Below are 15,720 nucleotides of genomic sequence, written 5' to 3'. Positions count from 1 at the left end.
CCTGGGGAGGAAAGATTGGGGCTGGGGGAGGTGAGGATGTAATAAGAGACCATCGGCGATGGTGGTGTGTGTTGGGGGGGGAGTGATTCTCACTGTGTCCTGGAGGAAGCACCACAGAGCCGAGTCCAGAAGATGCTCTTAGTGGTGATCGTGGTGCTGAGAAGTCAGACCAGAGAGCAGATGCCCTCCAGATTCCCGCCAGAGGACATGAATGAAACAGTGGGCAGACCTGTGAGGGCAGGGCTCACTGGGGTGACGTGGACATGGGAGAGAAGCCGCTCCCCACCCCCGGGCCACGTGCAGGCCAGAGCATGGTCTCCGTGTTTGTGTTGGGCTCCCTGGAGCCCAGGCTCAGAGCTTGGCCACAGAGTGGGATGCACCGAATTCATTGTAGGTGGAAGGTACCTGCTCCTGGACAATACCAGTTCCAAGGTGCCCTCTGAGTGTGAGATAGGACACAGACTCAGTCAAGACCGACAGAGCTCAGTGACTTTTTATTGAAGCCATTTCAGGAAATAGGCAGGCACAGGGAGCAGGCAATTGAGAAGGGTTTGAAACAATCAGAGCGGGAGTGACTTTTTTCTGAAGTACTGAATTCTTCTGTGCTCGTGTCAACAGCATGGCGGCCAGTCTCCACTTGCCTTTGGAATACACTTTGGTCTTGAATACATGGCAGGTGTGTTGAGGGTGTACAACTCTTCTAATTAAATAGGAATACCACCCCATGAAGGCCAGCCTCAAAAGATCTCTGTCCTACCCCACTCCCCTATTCCACCACCGCCATACTTCTTCCTTTAAGGGGTGAGTAAAGTGTCCCCTGTGAGGAGAAATACCGAAGGAAGAACTTCTCTCTTCCACTTCCCTGTGGGGTAGGGCGTTTGGTGAGCTGCCTTCAAGGGTTTCGGTTCTGGCTAGGGCTGGGGAGGTGCAAATCCATCCTGTATAAACATTTTAGAAACAGGAAGGTAGAAAAAGAAAGGTCAAGAGGTAGGAAGTAGGAAATATATTGCCAAACAGAAGAGAGGGAGCGGAAGAAAGGAAAGAAATAGAGAGGAGAGGAGCGGGATTGAGAGAGGAGACATACAGAGTGGTAGAGGTTGAGTAGAAAAAGGAGTGAGGGTGAAAGAGAAGGTGGGAAGGGCAGGGTAAAAAGGAAAGAAAACTTTCCAGAAGAGAGACTGGCCAGCACAGAGCACTGAGAAGAAGTCCTGAGCCTGGAGGGCTATTTTGCAGGACTCTCTAGGGACAGTTCTACTACTGGCTAATTGGGTTCCTTTTCCTGATGTGTCTATTATAGGCATTTGGGGCAGAGCTGCCATTCCCACACTCGCAGGAGAGCCTGCCTCATCCCCCCCATCATCAGGACATTTCTATTTGAGCCACTAATTCTAATATTGGCTTAAATGAGGCAGATTTGAAAGGAATTTGGCTATGAAGTATCCAATGCAGCCCCAGGCCACGGAGAACTTTTGGGTTTTTGATAAAATTACTCTATTCTCCTATGAATAATCAAGAGTGGGTAATATTTTGAAAGGTGTTAATTTCTCATTCAAATACTCTGCTGTTGGGAGTTGTCAAGGGAAGTGGCTGGGGGCCTGGGTGGGAACAAGAAGGGAGGAGGTGAGGAGGCAATACACAGGCAGGGTTTGCAACATTTCCTGGTCTGAGTGGCCTGCAGGAAATGTGTTCTGTTTGCAGCCAGAAAGCACACATGGAGCCTCTGGCCTGTGCCAGACTTCACTCAACTTCTTTGGTGGCACCAAGGTCAGTTCTAAGCCCCCATGAAAGACTGTGGTTACAATGGACCTGGGTTGAACAGGATGGGGAAGACCCAAATGCACCCCTGCTCTGGAAGCTACTGAAGGGCAAAGTCCTAGCCCAGGTCTTGGCTCAGGGCAGTTGAGTCACGGTTAGTCAGAATGGATGCCTGTGGCCCCTGGAGGGCTCTGGGATGAGGAGCAAGTGGGTGCTTCCATGGGGAGCTGTCTGGAAGTAGAGGGATGGATAAAGTGACCTTAGAGCTCCCAGGCTACTTGTCTGCTCCCTGTGCCTCCTGCTGCCAGGATTGATTCTGTGCAGGGGGTGTCAGCAAAGCGGCAGGCCTTTGGGCAGGGATTTAGGGGCTTTAGGGGGCAGGCTGCTGAGGCGAGTGGGGCCTTTAGCTCCTGTAACTCTTCTTGGTGGACGACGTCTTGGAGATGATACGCATGCTGGAACTGCTGCCGCCCATGTTGCGGCCGCTGGTGGAACTGAAGCCGCCACCACCGCCGCTGCCACCATAGCAGAGGCCGCTGCTGTAGCCGCTGCTCCCACCCATGCTGAGGCCGCCACCCCCGCTGTAGCCTGTGCCCCCGGAGGAGGAGATCACGGCTGTGGAGAGAAGACACAGGGCACAGTGGCAGGCCCCTCTGGTTTCCCAGGACCCACCCTGCCCAGATCTGGTGGTTCCTTCCCACGGCTCTTCCTCAAGGAGCAGGAATCCCTTCAGTCCCCTGGATGCCAGGGTCCGAGAGGGTGGGCACTGCTTCAACGCGAGCATCTCCTCACAGGACATCAACATCTTTCAAACCCCTTTCACAACTGTGACCACACTGATCTCAATAGGCCTGAGAGGATGCCGTTACTACAAGCATCCCCATTTTGTAGAGGAAACATTGGAGAAAAAAGAGATCAAGTGGCATGTCCAAGGTCACCCCTGACAGAAACCAAGGCATTAGGTTCCTATGCGTGTTCATTCCTCATCTATCCCAGGAGCTCTCATTGAATGAAATGTGAGGCGCCGTATACTTTGAGAGGATCAAAGACTCCCATGCTGAAAGAGGCCGAAAGGCCACCCAGATGAAAGTCGCCCAGGTGGAATCCTCTCTATTGCATCACTGAGAGGCAATCGTTAGCTTCTGCTCAAATACTTTCAGCAATGGGAAGTTCATTACATCAGGACGCAGCTCTCCACAGCCTTTCTAACATTTGAAGAGGCCTCTTTGACCTCCCCTCTCAGTGTCTGTTTTCTCTAGGTAAAGCATTCCTGTTCTGTATATTAATTGTTTTCAAGCTCTCCCCCATCCTGGTTTGCCAGCCTCCCTGATGTGGTCTGACCCACATGGGGCCCAAGGGGACTCTTCTTCCCATGCCCGTGACTCAGGGCTCCATGAATGTCACCTGCTGGGTCACTCTGTGAGACGATTCCTCCCCATCTCCCTCCCATGAGCTGAGGCCAAGCCAGGTCTGTCACTGCTCTGCTTGTTCAATTAATTAGCTTCAATCTAAATATAGGTCTTTATATTTAACCTGTTTCATAGCCTTTTGTTAGTTGTGTGAGTTTGAATTCCTGCTACAAGTAGGTGAGAAATCAGGGGTTCAGATGGGGGACCCATTGCTCTGTGAGCAGTCCTGTCCCATAACTGGGATCTCCTGGAGCCCAGGTAGCATCATTCCTATGGACATATGACCCTACTGGGACCAGTCCTGGGGGGTGAGGAGTCACCACTAGTCTCTCTTGATCACACTGGGAAGAAGGGCCAAAGAAGGGAGGGGTCTCTGCAGAGCCCCTAAGAGGGTCTTAATGACATCTCTGCCCCAGCTTGTTCAATTTCTGGTCATAAAATCCTTGCTAGTGACGCTATTCGCTAATAGTGATGCTCGTCACTTTATCTCCCACTCTTCTATCACCCCAAGACATTTACTCACAGATGTTCACGGGTCCAACACCTTCTCCAGTGAGTCTGTTGCAGGAAGGGAGAGAAAGGAGACATTTCATTTGCTGAGACGTTAAAAGAGCCCTGGGTTCTTTGTATTTAAAATGACCAGCACAGAGCGCGTACTGTGTGCCAGGCTCTGCGCTTCACAAGCCTGTCATTCGTCTCATTAGCTCAGGAAGCTAATATGGATCTGTGAGGGGACATCTAGGACAGAGATCCAGTCAAAACATGCACAGAAGTAGGGAGAGGGACCTGTGCTCCCTAGACAGAGAAGGACAGGTAGAGTGTAGGCATCTCTGGGCAAACACAGAGGCCCTGAGGCTTGTCCCAAGTGTGGCCTCATGTGTCACAGGGCCTGGACAGAAATGACCCTGCTTATGGCCTTCCAGGTGGTCCTGGGCCATCTCTCCCTGACACCTTTCACCTGGGCTCCCTGCCCTGGGTCCCACAGGAGCTGTGGGAGGGGCTATGACTGCAGGAGGCCTCTAGGAAGCATCTGCATTTTAACCCTTTTCTATCCATGGAAATTCTACCTGGGGCCTGGCACTGTGGGGCTCTTGGCCTCCGTGGCATTGCTATAGCACTGAGTCTGAGCCACAGTGGGAGAAGGTAACCCACCGGCTCTCCTCGCCCTCCAGCAGCTTCCTGTAGGTGGCGATCTCAATGTCCAGGGCCAGCTTGGTGTTCATGAGCTCCTGGTACTCGTGCAGCTGCCGAGTCATGTCCTGCTTGGCCTTCTGCAGGGCGTCCTCCAGCTCGGCCAGCTTGTTCCTGGCGTCCTTGATGGCCAGCTCCCCACGCTGCTCGGCATCAGCGATGGCGGCCTGGAGTGCAGCACACTGCCAGGAGGGCACAGCGGTTTGTCAAATTGTCCACAGAGAATGTGGAGAGGTGTGGGCTTCAGGTTTAAAAATACGGAGGAATTTCCTGACATGGATTTCATGCAAAGGAGGCTGGAGCTTCACCATGTTTAAAACTAAGATTAATCTCCGTCCTCCTTTGATAATTTGAGACTTAGCCAGGAGAGAGAAAATGATTTGTGGGGGTCCCTTCCAATGCTGAACATTTCTGGAGAGTGGGGCAGTAAAGCAGGTCAAAGTTTTGCCATGGATGCTTCCAGAGGACAGAACCTTTCCTAGAAGAATTGATGTTGGACAGAATTCAGGAAGCAGGTCCTGACACCCCTGGTGAGGCGGGAGACTGCACATTCCTGGATGGTCCCTCATCTGGGGACACTTCACTCTGCATGTGCTGAGTTAGGGCCAGGCTCCGGTCTGCCCAGGGCAGGGCATGGACGGGATGACCTTGGGGGTTCAGTGCTACCTGCTTCTTCAGGTTGTCGATCTCAGAGCGCAGCCTCTGCATCATGCGGTTCAGCTCAGAGATCTCCATCTTGGTGGTGCGGAGGTTGTCCCCGTGCTGACCGGCGGACCGCTGCAGCTCCTCGTACTGGGGGGGTGCGGGGAGGGGGAGGAGAAGCAGGAGGCAAGGATGGTAAGGTCAGAGAAGAGAAGGCAGTGGCTTCCCAGGGCCCGACAGGCTTTGATTGCATTGCTTGGAGGCGCTTTCCTTTTCCCCCACCACTTTCCATCAAATCCATCCCTATTGTCCCTGGGCTCTGCCTCTTATTCTCGGTGTCCACAGGCTTCACCTCACAGTTGGACCTTTCTTCTTGGGTCTCGTCTTTTGTCCCTCTCCCTTGACACCAGACTTCTCATCCTTACAAACTTAGCATCGTATAGGGTGCCTGTCACTCTCTGATTTTAAAGCTCTTTTATGTTTGTTCTCCTTGGCACCACATCTTACATGCCCAGTGACTCCCCAGCTCAGAGTGTTCGCTCTAATCTGGAAACGCTCATTGTGCGACCTATATTCAGCCTGTACCCCACCCCCTCCCCTACCCCACCCCTCGGCCTCAGACAGTTCCATCTCTCTCCTCTATATCCAGGAGGCTCAATCTGCCACTTGTTCCCACCAGCCTTCTCTTACTCCTACTGGCACGGGTGGTTGGTACTGTCCAGCTGTCTCTCACCTCTCTTCTACAGGGCATTGGAGGTATGTCCAATCTCCCTGTGGCAGAAGGACTGACCACCTTCTGCCTTCATCTAGCTATTCCTCCAGGTCCTAATGGTGCAGCCCAAGGAGTGCTCAGAACAGAGGATAAGTCCTAAGCTGAGCTCATATCTTTTTGACCCCATCAGACTCTGACATCCAAGAGGATAAAACTCCTATATAATTTGCCTTTGAAATCCAAATTCTCTAAAATTGTTTCATGAACTTGACCTTGACACCCACCTTGGTCTGGTACCAGGACTCAGCCTCGGCCCGGCTGCGGTTGGCGATGTCCTCGTACTGGGCCTTGACCTCGGCGATGATGCTGTCCAGGTCCAGGGAGCGGTTGTTGTCCATGGACAGGACCACGGATGTCTCAGAGATCTGGGCCTGCAGCTGAGCCAGCTCCTGTGATGGGTGCAAATGGGAGAACTGAAGCAGGGTGTGTGCATGTGTGCGTGCATGTGCACATGTGTGCACATGTGTGTGTGTGCATGTGCATGCATGTTGGGACACTGTGACCAGGCCCCCGGAATGGACACTGGCATCGAAGTCTTCACTTGCACTGTTGGGGTGCAGCACCCTGCTTAGGCCTAAAAGGGCTAGGAAGCACATTACAGAGGTCACTGGGTTTACTCCCATTCTTTGTCATCAACTCATTTGCAAAGAGGGAGCAGCAGCACAGGTAACTCTAGCCAGAATTTTCCAGAAGTTACTCCCTCCGTCAAGGAAACACACCTTGCTGACATCACATCAGAGCCTCATGTTCTCATGATGTCTCATGTTCTGAGAAAACACAGCCTTTCATGTCAAATAAAGAAATCATCATGTGAAAGAAAACTGAGTCAGAATGAGCCAGAAAGCTTTGCCCTGTCCCAATCTTGTTTCTCAACTTTCCTCCTCCCAGCGCCTCAGGTGCGGGAAAGGGAAATATGCTCGAAACAGCAGAAAGGGCACCAGATTGAGAAATTCAAGTCTTGAATCTGCTCAGCAGATTAGATAGCATCTCTGAGTCCCAGCAGGGCTAGTCATCCACAGTGGTGCTTCATCTGATTTCGGGAAGGCTTAAATAAATTCATGTCCACGTAAGATGGTTTTTGAAACAGTAAACCCACAATTAATTTGTTAATATCACTCCTCACAACCACCTCAAGCAGTGTTCCCCAAATGTAGTCCCTCCTCAGCAAATCAGCATCACTTGGGAACTTGCTGGACGTGCAACATTTTGGGCCCCACCCCAGATTCATTGAATCAGGACTGGCATTTTAACAAGCCCTCTAAGAAGATTCTGATGCGTTGTAAAATTTGAGAATCACGGGTCCAAATCACAACTCTAAGTAAAAATATCCCTTTGCTGTCTGTATTAACAATTGGTTCGTGTATTTCCTGCTTTGAGAAATTATTGTTTTGTTGTTGTGTGCTGCAATTTGTTTTTCCCAAATAGTGTTTTCCTGGTAGCAGACCTAACTTAAGGGTGTCAGCCCCTGGGCTTGCTGGGCTGGGGGCTAGTTCAGAATGAGGAGCCAACGCCACACTGGTTGGCAGCATGAAAGAGAATAAGCAGAGAAAATGATGCCTTTTGGCCCCATGTGAACTGTGGGAAGATCCAACCGAATCCATCTACACACACAGAGCTGATGCTCCTGCTCCTGGAAAAACGATCCACTTCTGTTGGGCACCAAACATATGGAACCCACGGGACATGTCACCCGTCCTTACCAGGCCTACCAGGTACACAAGGCCCCTTCACTCCCTCCTCATCATCACTGATCCCGTCTCTACCGCTCTCCCCCTCAGTCACTCTATGCCAGCCACCTGGGCGTCCTCCTGGCATTCCTGGGTCCTCAATTCTTTTCAGGTTTTTCTTCAAATATTACCCACCATTGGCCTGCCATGACTCCCTATTGTCATTTTTCATATTGTCCCTATTGTACCTGAAATGCTAGAGTTATTTGATTCTCTCTGTGCTGCTTGTCCCCTCCCCTCCCCCATTTCTCCCACACACACACTGTAATGGAAGCTCCAAGAACTCAGGGGCTTGGCTGTGTTTGTTCAGCACAGTCCTCAAGAACAGTGTTCTCAACAAAACAGGTCTTCAGGACAACCAGGCAATTGTGTTGTGTACTTCTAGAAGCACCAGAAGGCTTACTAATTGCCACTCAATTGGCATAATTTTATGTCCTGCAGCTGCTCTAGGAAGAGTAACAGGTAAATTTAAGCTGGGCTGGGTGAGCCGGTTTGCTCAGCTACTTCTACGGAAACCATAAGAAATTAATTGACAGGCAGTCCTTTTGTCTGACCAATGGAACATGCTTGGTCCATGTGGTCAAAGTTGAATTTCTCACCTCACCTGACTCTCCAGCTGTCCAAGGGAACCTCATTTTCTCCCTTGGTAAGAGAAGCAGCATCTGCTCCATGAATTCTAACCCGGGGATGGGTAGAAGCAGAGAGGAGACCGAGGAAGGAGCCAGCAGCCTCTGTGCCCAGACAAGGCCCCCAAGCTCAGCCCTCTGAGGGGGGGCACTGGGCACTGCTTACCGCATCATAGAAAGCTCTCAGGAAGTTGATTTCGTCCATTATGGCGTCCACCTTGGCTTCCAGCTCGACCTTGTTCATGTAGGCCGCATCCACGTCCTAGGCACAAAATATGCCGTCACTCTGAGTCCCTCCTGGTCTAGGGTAACCAGCCCTCTGTCTGTGAGTTAGGTGGGAGAACTTCAGCTTCCAGGGATGAGCACTTCTCTCTTCCAGGCTATGGAGTGGGACTGGAGGGGGGGTCCCAAACTGTGTGAGGACCAGGGCTCTTAGGGAATGCCCACCAGTTCATCAGCTGGTGTCATGTGGAAAGACTTCCTGTGTCACCTCCGCATGGTGGGGACAACCTCATCCTGGGCCCTGGGCCCTACAGCCTCTCCCTGAGGCTCACCGTGACTTCCCCTCCTCCTTGCACTCTCTGCCCCTTCCTCCCCTTTATATACCGCTGCTCCATTCTCCCTCCTCCAGCTTAGCTTGGGGCTGGTTCTCCTCTCCCTCTGCCTGCTCCCCACTAAGCAGGAAGGCCCACAATGCTCCAGAGCAGATCCTTGTCTTGCTCCTGTCCCCCAAGGCTGACTTGATGTCCTGGAGACTCAGCTCAGCACAAAGCCCATTCTGCTTTGCTTCTCCCTGCGCTGGACTCCACATGTGGAGGGGGCTGCTGTCAGCATTTACAGCTGGACTTTGGAGCCCTGGATCCTGACTCACTTCTGATTATCTGGGTAACCTTGGAGCAACTTGTTTAACCAACCTGAGCTTGAATTTCCTCACTTCGAAAGTAAATCCTGCTTCCAAGACTGGTTGCACAAATTAAATAAAGCCTTGTATGCAAGGCCACATGCTTAAGTGGCAGCTGTCATCGTGGAAGGGATTGCCTGAGAGTCAGAAGAGATGTTCCCTGTCCCCTCACCTTCTTGAGCATCACAAACTCATTCTCTGCCACCGTACGCCTGTTGATTTCTTCTTCGTACCTGTGGGAAGGATTAGAAGTGGATGGGTGGTCGGAGCTGGGATTCTGGGAGTGAGATCAAACCATGGCGGTTGTAGGGGGACAGGCAGTGGTGGGTCTCCAGAGCAGGCCTGGAAAATGTGCCGCTAGAACAGAGTTCTCTGCTACACGGGTGCCCCCTCAAATCCTAAATCAACCGAACAACCACCCCTGTCCAAACAAAACCCAAACTGAAAACAGCACCACCCTTCATTCTTTCTGAGCTTGCTTTCTCACAGCTGTGCTCTTTGATGAGCTCAGGTCCCATAAAGGGGCGTGCATGCTTCCTTTTTTACCCCATGGTCTCACCCCAACCCAAACAGATCGTGAGGGGAAGAACAGAGAACGGGAAGAGGCAGGCAGCTTTAGGTCTCGGCCAGCTCTTCCACCCATTGGTCTATTCTCAGCCACGTTGAACAGGGGCTTGGAAGCAGAGTCTTCAGACTCATAGGAGCGAACCTTCCCCCCCACACAGTTTTCTCATTCTTCAATCTGCCCCTAGGCAGCAACCCCCCGCCCCCTTCCCACTCCCACTGATCTCTAGGAAGGAAGTTGCACTTCTGTTCTAGGTGACCCCAGCCTCCTAAGCATCCCCCTCTCAGCGGCTCTGGACAGCTGTGGTTTGGGCTTTGTCTCCTCTACCTTCCAGCTGAATAACTCAGGGCAGGTCACTTAACCTCTCAGAGGCTCTTCCCGTCTGGCGTGTCATTATTTTTTTCAAACCACAAAGCACATGATGTATATAACCAGAACCTCCCCTGCTTTTATATTGCCTCGGTTGTCCAGTAGGACCTGAGACAAGCTCTTTCCTGCCAATTGATTTGGTTTTCCTTATTGTTTCTTCATGCTGCCTTTTTATTAAATATGCACATCTGTTCTTCACCTAACTCCATGCAACTCTCCTTGTCTTCTGTGTTTCCCAGCTCACAATCCCTCTGCCAGAGGGTGAGCACCATGTGGCCCTGCCTCTTAGACACCTGCCGCAGGAATATCAGCGTCTATTAACTAGGAGCACACTATTCAACACCATGTTCCTCCTCTGTGCCTCTTTCTGTCTTAAACTTGAACTTTCACCTCCTCCTCCAGGAGGCCTTCTTGGATTGAAACACCGTCACTCCACGTTTGCACACATATTATAAATTATCCTTTTGCACTTGCTTCTGTTATCTGTGTCTGTATCACCACACACATATACCTAAACATCAATACAATAAAAATAGCAGACACTTATTAACTACTTACTGTGTGCCAGGCACTGGGAGCCCTACCAAGTATTTTACATGCAAGTTTTGATTTAATATTCTCAAACCCCCTATAAGGTGGGTTGGGTACTATTAATATCCCCTTTAACAGACAAAGGAACTGGGGCTTACAGAGGCTAGTTTCCTTTAGGTCATTCAGCTAGTAAGTGGTTGAGCCAAGATTCTAAAGCCACTGACTAGCTAGAGTCAATAGTGCTGGCCAGTAGAACTTTCTGTGATGATGGAAATGCTCTATACGTGGTGGGTCCACTGTGGCATCCATTAGCCGTACGTAGCGATTGAGCACTTGAAACGTGGCCAGTGTGATTGAGGAGCAGAATTTAAAATTTTATTTAGTTTTAGTTTATTTAACTTTAAATAACCACATGTGGCTAGTGGCAACCATATTAGCACAACTCTAAATCCTTAACTCTCACTGTGTTACACAATCAGTAACTAAAACTCCTCATCGAGTCACTTATTTTGTTTGGACTAAGGCAATTAGAAATAAATTAGAGCAATAAAAATAAGAAATTGCTCATGTGTGTAGACATGAGCACACTATTGGGTTTAGTGGTGTGCGTGTGCGTGTGTGTGTGTGTGTGTGTGTGTGTGTGTGTGAAGGCAGCATGTATGGCTCTTTTTCCTTTGTTCCCTGGCCCCTTGGCCAGGGTTAGGGGTGAAGGCATGTACATTGTGTAAATTAGCAATGCAATGGAGTTTGAACAAATATGAGGGTGAGATTCTATGGGTTTAATTCTTAACTCATGAATTGCTACTTGAACACCCTTCGATGAATCAGCTGCTCTCTCAGAGCCTTATTTTCCTCATCTGCAGAGTTCGTCAGGTTGTTGTGTGTATCACACTCCCTGTGCCCACGTTAGTTGTCATCAACTATAACCTCAGCCCCTCCCCAAAGTGCCAACACTCTTGACTGCGGGGTCCCAGTTCATTCTCTGAGCCTACCTCGGAGCCCTAAGTATATGTCCCATTTCCTCCCTGGGCTGGGCACTTCCAGCGGGCAAAGCTTCCCCCGGAGCCCCACAAGGCCCTCCCCGGAGCTGGCTGAGCATCCACTCACTTGTTCTTGAAGTCCTCCACCACGTCCTGCATGTTCTTCAGCTCCGCCTCCAGCCTTGCGCGCTCCCCGCCCAGGCTGTCCAGCTGCCGCCTAAGGTTGCTGATGTAGGCTTCAAACATGGGCTCGATGTTGGCCCTGGTGGTTTTATGCTCCTGCAGGAGGCTCCATTTGGTCTCCAGGACCTTGTTCTGCTGCTCCAGGAACCGCACCTGCCCCAGCCAGAGGTGAGAGACTATTAGGGCTTCTTTGCAGCTGCCTCCTGGAGGGCTTTGGGATCCAGGACCCCTCAACAGTGCAGGGGGGCCAGGCGAGACCTTAGAGTCCAGATAGCAGACTCCTCCTCCTTGGCCTCAGCCTGGAAGGAGCCTGGAATGCAGAGAGCCAAGCAAATGTAGGTGCCGTGGGCCTGGGAGACAGGTGGTGGCTTGACCTGGAAGTGGGAGAGGCAAGAAGGGCCAGAGGGGCTAGAGGCCACTAAATACACCAAACCATGCGGATGTGTAGTAGGTGGAGAAAGAAACTGCACCATCGTGTTACTAGGTGAAACTTTGATTCTCATTAAATGGGCAGGAGGTTCTTGGCAGAAAATCCAACCTGTCTGTTTTCTTTCTGACATGATTTCTCAAGGTCCAGACTCTGGACTCAATTGTCCACACACTGCAGGACTGCTGAAATGGGTCACTCTGGAGTTGCATTGAGGAGATCTGGGCAGAATCCCAGCCATGTCCCTTACTAGCTATGTGGCCTTGGCAAGTCTCTTCCTCTTTCTTCTCTCTCAGGTCCTCTGTGGTCTTGTGCTACTAACTTGGTTTTCTTGAATTGCACTCATCTGCCCCTCAGTCTGGGAAAACAAGCAAAACCTTTCTCCCTAAGCAAAATCCTTCCATTGGGAGTAGCTGGAATGACCCACACCCTCAGAGAATGAAGAAACAGAGCATCCAAGACTTTGGAGATGGCAGTGTGCCCGCAGAGGGTCTTTGACAGTTGCACCTACCCCACCAGCTTTCTCTGCCATTGTCAGAGGAAGGAGGGCAGTGCTGGCTCCAAGCTCCTCCCTAGTCATATCCCCTCATTCGCCATGTCCCCTCCAGATGAACCTAGGAAAAGCAGGGCCCACGTCCTTCCCCTCAGAGCCAGGCTCCTGGAAATCTCACAGCTGTTGATGCAAACCCCAGGCTAAGTAGGGTGACATGGATGATAACCTTGAAGAACCACTGCCTCAGTGGTCAGGTTTTACACATTCAAAATCTGGGTCTGTATGATGAGGGATTTCATAACCTGTTAGGCCTGTGAAGGCATCTTAGATTCCATCTGTCCAACCCGCCCGAGGCCCGAGAAAGTAGGGATTCTCCTAGCCATAGAACCAAAAATGGGACCTGGTTGCCTCTTAGTTTAGCGTTCTTTCTTCCAGATCCCAGATATGGAGCCTGAATGATCCAGATCCTGGAATTGGTTCTTCTCAGGCAAAAACAACCAGCTTGGGTATGAACCATTGGTGATACAAAATAGAATCCAAAATAGAATTATTTCTTTCCCCAAACTGGGGAAATCCCTAGGATTCCAGGCCACACAGCAGGGAGAACTCAGGGCTGAACTCACAACTGTCTTCTCCTCAAAAGCAGAGTGTGAAACTCTTTGAGTGCACCTCTGGCCAAACCGCTCAGCTTCCCAGACATACCCAAATCACAAGGGAGGTTGCCACAGGAAAATTTGCCCCTATTAAACTGGGCAGGAAAGAAATCACCCCTGCCCACTTCTGTGAACTGAACTTGTAACCTTTCTTTCCTTTATCTCTGTCTCTCCGAACGGATCCCCTTTCACTGTCTAATTTTAAGCCCAACACAGGATCATTAGCCATCATAAGAGCAATGTCCTTGCCATGGGTTCGATAGCTCTGGAGTCTGGAGGTGGACGTTTTTCTGCTCCCACCTCAACAAAGTGGGAAACCACCTCCTCCTCCAACCCATCAGTGGTCTTCCCAGTTCCCAGAATCGCGGGTCCTGGGCAAGTTACAGCTGACCTCAGAAAAGCATAGAAAGCAGAGATCCCCCAGGGTTTCTGGTGGGGACCCCACTTGCCTCTCACCTTGTCGATGAAGGAAGCAAACTTGTTGTTGAGGGTCTTGATCTGCTCTTTTTCCTCCTTCCGCACCCGCTGGAGGGAGGGGTCGATCTCCAGGTGGAGGGGTGTCAGGAGGCTCTGGTTGACAGTGACCTCCTGGATGCCCCCAGCTCCGGGCATCATCCCACCTCCAAATCCCCCCATCCTGTACCCTATGCCACCACCGAGACCCATCCCATAGCCAGCACCCCCGAAGCTCCCCCGGCTGGAGCGGTAGCCCCCGCTGACGGAGATTCTCTTGTTGCCTCCAAGGCCATGGAGGCTCCTGGTCCCGAAGCCACCCCCAAAGCCACCCCCGAAGCTCTTTCCGCCCTGGGATACAGAGACAGAGCTGAAGCTGGACCGGCAGCCTGGGAGAAGGCTCGCGGAGGAAGTACTGAAGCTCCGAGTGCCTCCAGACTTGATGGAGCTAGAGGATCGTTGGGTCATGGTGGGAGCTGGTGCCAGAGGTCAGAGGAGCAAAAATGGCAAAGGGATGAGGAGCCTTCAGAGTCTACTTCTCCCAAAGGCTCCTTGACTTTTATCCCTTTCAAGAACTGGGCTTGGCCAGAGAAGATCAAAGACCACTGTGTTGAGTTCATTTCAATGGCATGTCTGGCCACGGCCCATCTTCCTGCCCCGCTAATCATCTCGGGGAACACCCTACCCAGGGCAGGACCAGGCTTGGACATTCGGGCCTGGGGCAGGACTGGGTCCTAAGCCCCCCCGCCCCCTCCACCCACAAGGTTCTCTGCCACACTCTGCAGACACTTCCACTGCTTCTCATATGTTCCTTTCTTCTCCATTTCCAGGTCTTGGACTCTGAACCCAAGTGCTTGATAATGCCCTTCCCATCATGGTCACTTATGAAGAGAAGAAAGCCCATTTATTGAGAATTCAATCTGTGTGGTAGGTCAGCTGCAAGCATTTTGTCATTTGATTCTCTTGGTAGTTTTGTGAGGGTAGATGACAATAACAATTGCTAACATTTACTGAGCAGCCACAATGGGTGGTTGCTTTACACCTGCCTTCTCATTTAATCTTTACACAGAGCCATGGGTGTGCATATTACTGGTCTTGTTTTGCACATGAAGCAATTGAGGCATAAAGTAGTTAAGAAACCTGGTGGGTCACATGGCTAGTGAGTGCTGGGCCGATGGTAGGGCCCAGTGGTCTGGCTGAACCTCACACCGACGGAGAGCGGTGGTTTGTCCAAGGGAAGGAAGCAGACTCAAGATTTCACTCCAAATTCCTGTTCCCTCTACACTTCTTGTCCCTGGGTCTTCACTCGTCCCCCACCTCCACCCCTAGGGATCAGGGATATTTAACAATTGTTCTCAGTGTGATTTCTTTCCTTCTTCCATCTTCTCCCTCCCAACCCTTCCAAATTTCTCTGGGCAACACCCACAGCTCAGGCCTGGTGGGAGGGGTCCAGGGGACTGTAAACTCAGGAATGTGTGAGTTGCCCATGATGTGTCATTGCTGCAATTATGGGCATAAATGGCTCCTCTGCTAGGTGAGAGCACTGCCCCCCAGGGCTGACTTTTAATTCCTCTCCTGCCCTGTTATTTCTCTGCTCTGCTCTCCAAGTTTGAAGCTGCCAGGGAACAAAGGCCCCTTTGCCGGCAGAGGGCTGGGCTGCCCACCCTACGTCAGTGTCCTAGAAGGAACATAGTCTGGCTTTGGGAGGGGATGCCTTTGTCCTGCATGACACACATAGTGGGGAAGCTGTGTGCAGCTTCTGCCCAGGGCCCTGGGCTTCTCAAAGAAGGCATCCCAACAAGAGGTAGGAGGAAGTGGGCAGAAGCTTGGGTGGGAGTCTGGCCAGCGGTCTGCCCTCCTGTCCCTCCCATATCTGCCCGGCCCAGGCTTCTTAGCTCTGGGGGAAAGAGGGGAGGTCGGATGTGGTCTGTGCATTCCTTGTGTGGGGCCCTGTGCTGGGAGGAGGCCTGGAAGAGGAGGGGGAGAACTGCTCTGTGCTCCATCATCTTCCAAACAGAGGCTGAACACCAAACACATTACACA

At 51.4% G+C, this 15,720-nt stretch overlaps 1 protein-coding gene across 1 annotated transcript; it reads right to left on the bottom strand.

Annotated features, from left to right (window-relative positions):
- Positions 1 to 533: 533 nt before the first annotated feature.
- Positions 534 to 14,145, bottom strand: LOC109443762 (keratin, type II cytoskeletal 75). Its single transcript, XM_019724508.2, has 9 exons — positions 13,681 to 14,145; positions 11,596 to 11,804; positions 9,196 to 9,256; positions 8,289 to 8,384; positions 5,994 to 6,158; positions 5,022 to 5,147; positions 4,317 to 4,537; positions 3,688 to 3,722; positions 534 to 2,370 (listed from the first exon to the last, which is right to left on the bottom strand). The coding sequence occupies exons 1-9, from the start codon at positions 14,143 to 14,145 to the stop codon at positions 2,159 to 2,161; spliced, it is 1,590 nt and encodes a 529-aa protein (XP_019580067.1). The 3' UTR covers positions 534 to 2,158.
- Positions 14,146 to 15,720: the final 1,575 nt, after the last annotated feature.

This window comes from Rhinolophus sinicus, linkage group LG02, assembly GCF_036562045.2.
Source record: "Rhinolophus sinicus isolate RSC01 linkage group LG02, ASM3656204v1, whole genome shotgun sequence".
Lineage (NCBI taxonomy): Eukaryota > Metazoa > Chordata > Mammalia > Chiroptera > Rhinolophidae > Rhinolophus > Rhinolophus sinicus.
The sequence above is the reverse complement of the archived record's forward strand: the minus strand, read 5'-3'. Positions and strand labels throughout refer to the sequence as shown.

Coding starts and splice junctions, on each gene's coding strand:
- LOC109443762 (XM_019724508.2), bottom strand. CDS start 14,145: ATGACCCAACGATCCTCTAGCTCCATCAAGTCTGGAGGCACTCGGAGC. Junction 5,148..5,993: donor AGTCCTGGTACCAGACCAAG/GTGGGTGTCAAG, acceptor GCACCCCCCCAG/TACGAGGAGCTGCAGCGGTC. Junction 2,371..3,687: donor TGTTGGACCCGTGAACATCT/GTGAGTAAATGT, acceptor TTCTCTCCACAG/CCGTGATCTCCTCCTCCGGG.